At 44.5% G+C, this 7,441-nt stretch overlaps 1 protein-coding gene across 1 annotated transcript in view; it reads left to right on the forward strand.

The window, feature by feature from the left end:
* The window catches only part of LOC120993412 (RH-like protein), a 58,074-nt gene extending 53,738 nt beyond the window's left edge, over window positions 1-4,336 (forward strand). The window contains exons 8-10 of the mRNA XM_040421919.1: window positions 82-161; window positions 3,084-3,157; window positions 3,820-4,336. Of these exons, the coding sequence (XP_040277853.1) occupies window positions 82-161; window positions 3,084-3,157; window positions 3,820-3,846 (181 nt within the window). The 3' untranslated portion in view covers window positions 3,847-4,336. The remainder of the gene's footprint in view (window positions 1-81; window positions 162-3,083; window positions 3,158-3,819) is intronic.
* Window positions 4,337-7,441: the final 3,105 nt, after the last annotated feature.

A 7,441-nucleotide genomic window follows, 5' to 3' on the forward strand; every position in this document is an offset into this window, starting at 1 on the left:
GAAGGACAAACAATTGTGTTGACAGCTATCTTGTGTATTTGTATGGCCAGCTTAGGGTCACACTTCTAATCTTTCCTACAGATCAAGATTTCAAGCACTAGTTGGTTGTGGCTGTATCCTTCTAACATTGATGCTAAGCCTAGGTGGTGGAATTCTTACAGGTTAGTACAATCTTCACTGTAGATAATTTCTAGTCAGTCATCTAAGTAAACAATGTACCGGTATACACCCTGAGAACAAGAAATGCATACAGAATGACTGAAGCCCACTTAGATACCACGTTCTGGCCAATAGTAAAAAAAAACATCTAGACCAGGGGTGCACACCCTTTTTTGGTCTGAGGGCTGCATTGTTACATTGTTTTATTTCAAGGGGCCACAAAAAAAATTCAATCAGCACTCATTTGCATCGACCACTTACACAGAACGGTGCGAAGTGAATGGGGGCGGAATGATTTTTACTGCAGTCGTCCCTCCCTCATTTATTTGTGTTGATTATCGGCAGCGCATCTCTGATTACACAGCGAGATGTGCTGACGATAATTGCAGGGAGAATAGCAGTCAAAAATCCTTAATGTATGGCCAGTGGCGTGCCTAGGGTTTTTGGCACCCGAGGCGTGTCCTTTCTCTGGCAACCCCCCACCCCCCAATACTTGACAACATACCTCTTACATCCAGGGACATCTCCTGTCATGTAGATCTTCTCTTTCCTCTTCTCCTCTGTTAGATCGCCATGACAAATTCTTTCAGCTGTATCTGGTCTCTACAGAGTTTGTAATACAGACACATTAGATTTCTCTGTTTTTCCATCAACCTCCCCATCCTGGTGTCCCCACAGTGTCATCCTGCTGCCACCCCCAATACTGTGCCCATTGTGCCCCCCAATGTCCTAGGTAAAATACGGCTGAAAAAATAGTGACCCCAGTAGACATAATTGGGGTCATTTATGAAACTGGTGTAAAGTAGAACTGGATTTCCAAAAGAGCTGTCAAATATGAAAGGTGGAATCTGATTGGCTGCTATGGGCAACTAAGCCAGTTCTACTTTACACCTGTTTGATAAATTACCCCAAATGTCCCTATAGTGTCTACAGCAGTTATAATGTCCCCTAGAGTGCCCCCAGTAATAATAACACCCTATATTGTGCTCCAGGTAATAATGCCTGTATAGTGTCCCCAGAAATAATAGAATTGCCCCTACAGTCGCTCCCCAATAGCAACGCCCCCCACACTGCCCCCATAGTAATCCCTGCATAGTAATTTGCCCCCTCACACAGTAATTTCCCCCACAGTGCCCCATATAATAATTTGCACCACACAGTAATTTCTCCCACACTGCCCCCATACAGTAATTTCCCCTGCACTGCCCCCATACAGTAATTTCCCCCACACTGCCCCCACAGTATTTTCCCCCACACTGCACCCACACAGTAATTTCCCCAACACTGCCCCCATACAGTAGTTTCCCCCACATTGCCCCCCACAGCAATTTACCCCACACTGCTCCCACACAGTAGTTTCCCCCACACAGTAGTTTTCCCCATACTGCCACCCACACAGTAGTTTCCTCCACACTGCCCCCACACAGTAGTTTCCCCCACACTGCCCCATATAGTAATTTGCCCCACACAGTAGTTTCCCCCACATTGCCCCATATATTAATTTGTCCTCCACATAGTCATTCCTCCCATAATTATTGCCCCCACATAGTAATCCCTCCCATAATAAGTTGCCACCACATAATCCCTCCCATAATAATTTGCCCCCACACAGTATCCCACCCATAATAATTTGCCCCCACACAGTATCCCACCATAATATTTTTCTCCCACATGTCCTCCTGTGTCCCCCAAAGTTGGCACATAAAAGAAAAAAAAAACTGAAATCTAAATACTCACCTATGTCCAGGCACTTGCTCGCAGAGGTAGGCGCGCACACTTCCCTGTGCTGCTGCGTCTTGGCACAGGCGCGCATGATGATGTCATCACGCACGCCTGTGCCCGGATTTCACTACCATAGGCAGCGGGGCAAGGAACTATGCGCTCCCGTGCCCCGCTGCAGTATGTGGGCGTCAGTGCTCCAGCAATGAGCGCTTCCATCTGTATTGATGGAAGCGCTCATTGCTTCTGGCACCCCCCTGGAGGCACAGGCACACCACTGTGTATGGCAACCTTTAGATGAATATTTTAGTAATTTTGGAAATTTGTGATAACTGGAGGAACGTTACTGAACTGAAATGTAGAATTCCAAAATAAAGACAAATATATACATTCAGGGTCATTTACTAAGCTGAAATACACCTAAATTAGGCGTATTACAGGCTATCTGCGACGTTGCCCCGCTCACGCTAGTTCTAAAACTGTGAGCGTAGCGTGGACGGGCTGGCAGGCCCATCTCATTCACCATTTTCTACGCCTGTTTTAGGGCTCATACACACGACTGTATGCCCTCCGACACATACGGTCCGTGAGCGGGCCATATGTCCCGGAGCGGCATACATCGTGCGCACAGTATCATAGGTTACTATGATACTGTGCGCATCAGGCCGCCCACTGGACTATTGTCCCGCACTCATATGATATTATCAGTGCGGGACAATAGCCCCGCGGGCGGCCCGATGCGCACAGCATCATAGTAACCTATGATGCTGTGCACTCCCGTGCGCACGATGTATGCCGCTCCGGGACATATGGTCCGCTCACAGACCGTATGTCTCGGAGGGCATACGGTCGTGTGCATGAGCCCTTAGGCGAAGAAAATTATCTAAATCAAAGACTGCTAGGAAGCTATCTTACATTTAGAAGTGGCGCTGGATGTGCAGAAGGTATGGAGAGGCCGGAACCTCTTCATAACTCTGGCGGATCCACCACCAGTGCAGAACTTTTTTAAGACCGGCGTTTTAGACGCCCCTAAATTTCTAAAATAGCCCAGTGTAATTAGATCACATCACATTCAGAACAAATGTGGTCCCTTACTACCTATCCACAAGAAGAAGACCTGCCTGAGTTTCTAGCCTTTACCGTGTTCATACTCTTGTTTTCTAGAAATTGATGCCAGTTCATATTCCACTTTATTCCTGATACAGGTCTCCTGCTTAAATGTAAGCTACTGAGGCCACCAAAGGAATGGCATTTCTTTCATGATCAGTCATATTGGGAGGTAGGTTATAAAAAAGTAGATCATTAAATTAATTTTCCACTTTCATTTACTGTACTTACACTTATTTAATAGGTTGTCTTTCAGGTTTGTCACAACATTCAGAATAGCCATGCTGCATGTAAGCTTCACACACTTATGGGTCAGCAACTCTGCTCAACATAGATGATATAATCATGCATGACCACAAACTAAAGATGTGTGGGTGAGCTGCCCCTGAGTCTTCTCCCTCTCATAAGGCATGGCATTCTGAATCTTTCAATTGCTCCAAATTTGTTATCTGCTACCGTAGTATGAGAATAAAAACAAAATGAAAACCAAAACCCCCTCTAGGCGTTGTTCACATCACATCTTTATCTATCCCACATTTAACATACAGTATATGTCAGCAAAAAAGGATGAGAAAGCATAGTAAACTAAGCTTTTCCATATTGCAGAGTCCAGCAAAAAATGTATATGTTAAATGTATACGTTCTTTTACAATGGAACCCTTTGATGATGGATCAGATGGCCATCCTAGAAGACCACTTTTCAATGCAATTTTTGGTGGTCTCAAATAATTTTCAATGTATCCAGTTGACTGTTAGTAAGGGGGCTGTTTTTATTCAACTATATTTTGGTTTGTGTATATGTGCTCTACCAATTCTTGTATTGTTTTCTTGCAGTTTCCCCATGTGGACTCCCATATCTGACCAGGATAACAGATAACCCCCACAGCTGTCTATCTTAACAATGTTTTCAATCTATATTTATAATATATAATCAAAATTGCAACTGGTGGGTTTAAAATAACAGTGACTATAATCTAGACTACATTATGTAGGCATTTTTATTAAAGACGTTTTCGGCTAATTTAAAGAGGTTTTCCTCCTTTTACCCACGAGCCACCGCGACCAATTAGCTGTTTCTGCTGAAGCTCCCAGTGCTGGAGCCATAACAGCCGATGGATCTGGAAGCAGAATGCTGTGTCGACTATGTAGTAGCTGTAATACAAAATTGGTTATTTTAGCGGCTCATCCCTTTTCTTGCTCTGGCTCTATGACTCACCCCGTCAAACCTAGTTCTATGTATTATTGTACACAGGAATTCTTCATTTGGAACTATCCAGAGACATCAGATTCATGTCATCCATATATTCATTTATTATAGCTAATATACAGCACAAGACAGCTGTCATATCCTCAGCTGGGCACGTAAAAAAGAAAGAAAAAAAGAGGAGGAGGTTAACAAACGCTACCTGGGTCAAACGTATTCCGAAGGTAGTGTTAAACCAGAGGTGCCAAAGGTGATGGCAGTGGAGGGAAATTGGAAAAAGTAAAAGGGAAGAGGCAGGTGGGTTGCGGAAAGATAGAGAAGGCAGCTGTAAATAGTGCTAGCAAAGCTATACACTTGGTGATCAAATAATAGGTAAAAATCTGGCCGACAGAACTTAAACGTCAACAAACGGCGTCTAACGACAAACCAGTTTTAGGGATGAAACAGAGTAACAAGACACAAGGGTGCAAGCGCCACTCTCTACGCAACCAGGGTGGAAAGAGTAATAGTAGCCCAAGGGACTAAAATGTATGGAATTTAGAATGAAGGTTCTCTGAGATGGGGGCATCAAAGAGTCAGCAGCGAGTACTTTCAACTGCTTGTATACCAAGGGAATGGGTTATATTACTATACAATGAACTAACGTCGTGTTGCCCATCTGTAAGTTTCTTTCCAAATGAAAGGGTCAAGAATGGTAATCAGATGGGAAGTGTCCCGTAGGCAAGAGGGTAACTCGAGAACGTAGTTTTGCAAGATACTGTCTATGTAATCGGACAGGTTGGAGGTGAGAGACCCCACCCCTGATATGATGGGTCTCCCTGGCGGATTTACTAAAGATTTGTGTATCTTAGGTAGAAAGTAGAAACGTGCCATAGATGAATGTAGTGTTTTGAGGAAGTGGCTCTCCTTTTTATCAATGATACCCAACGTGTACCCCTCATCGACAAGTGTATTGTCGGTCTCTATTATTGGTATTCTTGCTCCTGATGAAGGGGATATTTTGCCTTCCCCGAAACGCGATGAGCCGCATATATTTGCAATAAAGCGATTGATGAAGAAGTTGCTGACCCGAGTGCTGTTTATCATCTCTATTGTACGATTGGAGCACTGACTTCCATCTCTACCACACTACAGGCAATCCCGGCTGGAGGGTAATGCCCCAGGTGTCTTGAGCTTTATCCTGGTGGCAACACCCCTGTGAAGTGAGTTCATCAGAGTTTCACTCTGGATTGTTTTTACCTTATCATTCATCACAGTATGTGTCACAAGTTTTAAAAAATATTATCATTGATGTTTTAACTTTATATATATTTGTATTGATTTTCTTATTTCTATATTTGGTATTTTTAAATTATCTACTTATCATTACCATCACTGTATTTTACTGTACTGTGTGGAGGATTCACCACTCCACTTGGAGGACTGTCGTCCTGGTCCCTTGGCTACTATTACTCTTCCCACCCTGGTTGCGTAGAGAGTGGCGCTTACACCCTTGTGTCTTGTTATTCTGTTTCATCCCTAAAACTGGTTTGTCGATAGATGCCGTTTGTTGACATTTAAAGGGGTTCTGCATTTTTTTTTAAATTGATGATCTATCCTCTGGATAGATCATAAGCATCTGATCGGCGGGGGCATCTGATCGGCGGGGGTCCGACACCTGGGACCTCCGCCGATCAGCTGTTTGAGAAGGCAGCGGCGCTGGCAGTAGTGCCGCGGCCTTCTCACTGTTTACCATAGGTCCAGTGACGTCACGACTTGTATCAATGGCCTGGGCGGGGCTAAGCTCCATTGAAGTTAACAGAGCTTAGCCCCGCCCAGGCCATTGGATACTATGTGAGCGGGCCATATGTCTCGGAGTGGCATACATTGTGTGCACGGGAGCGCACAGCATCATAGGTTACTATGATACTGTGCGCATCGGGCCGCCCGCGGGACTATTGTCCTGCTCTCATATAAATCATATGAGTGCAGGACAATAGTCCCGCGGGCGGCCTGATGCGCACAGTATCATAGTAACCTATGATACTGTGCGTACGATGTATGTCGCTCCGGGACATGTGGCCCGCTCACGGACCGTATGTCTCAGAGGGCATACGGTCATGTGTATGAGCCCTTATTATGAAGGAAAGGCTACAACTATACATTTATTTATATTCAGATCGGAAAAGAGGAATGGGGTTCATCTTAGTTAATGTGTGTAGTTGTAGCTTCACAACAGGTGGATTTCCGGAGATGGCTTCCATTCAGTGGCAATAATGCTACTTCCTGTTCATTCTGCTTGCCTTTTTTCATATGGACAGGAGACAAAGTGGCACAGCACTTTCCTAGGACTCCCACCAATCAGACACTGATGATAAATTTCCCCGACCTATCAAACATCCTGGTGGTATTATCTATGATGAGATAACCTTTTTAAAGATGCTCGGTCACCTGGTGCAAGCATATCTTCCTTCGCACATAGCCAAGTAGGGCTGATAACGCTGACAAAAAGCATACCTTTCTTCTTCTTCTATTAGGTCCGGTTTGGCAGGAAAATCAACTTTTAACAATATGCTAATGAGCAAAAGGAGCACTCGGAGGCGGGCTTATGCCTTCCGAGCACTGCTTCTGCGACGCCCATGTAATTATACTGCCGCCCTTATTCTAATAATCACACCCCCAATCCCTTTCACTGACAGCGCTAGGCCCACTGGTCTAGAGCTGAGAACCCGCGCCCTCACATCTATGACAGCGTGTGCGCACCAGAGGAATACACTAGCCAAGAGGAATGGGAAATGTCCAGTGCACACGCGCCGTCATAGATGTGAGTGCGCAGAAGCAGGATCTCAGCTCTAGACCAGTGGGCCTAGCGCTGTCAGTCAAAAGGATTGGGGGTGTGATTATTAGAATAAGGGGCGGCAGTATAATTACATGGGCGTCACAGAAGCAGTGCTCGGAAGGCTTAAGCCCGCCTCCGAATGCTCCTTTTGCTCATTAGCATGTTTTTAAAAGTTGATTTTCCTGCCAAACAGGACCTAATAGAAGAAGAAGAAAGGTATGCTTTTTGTCAGCGTTATCAGCCCTACCTGGCTATATGCCAAGTAGGGTATGCTAGCACCAGGTGACAGAGCCTCTTTAAGTAACTATTTAGCTGTAACTACTTTTCATGCATATAATAGGAATCATTTGTATTATTATTTTAAATTAAAAAAATTCTATGACTTTATAATGTGTTTGATTTTTTTTTCTCTTAACATTCACTGTAGCTTTGTT

This window comes from Bufo bufo, chromosome 3 (assembly GCF_905171765.1).
Source record: "Bufo bufo chromosome 3, aBufBuf1.1, whole genome shotgun sequence".
Classification (NCBI taxonomy): domain Eukaryota; kingdom Metazoa; phylum Chordata; class Amphibia; order Anura; family Bufonidae; genus Bufo; species Bufo bufo.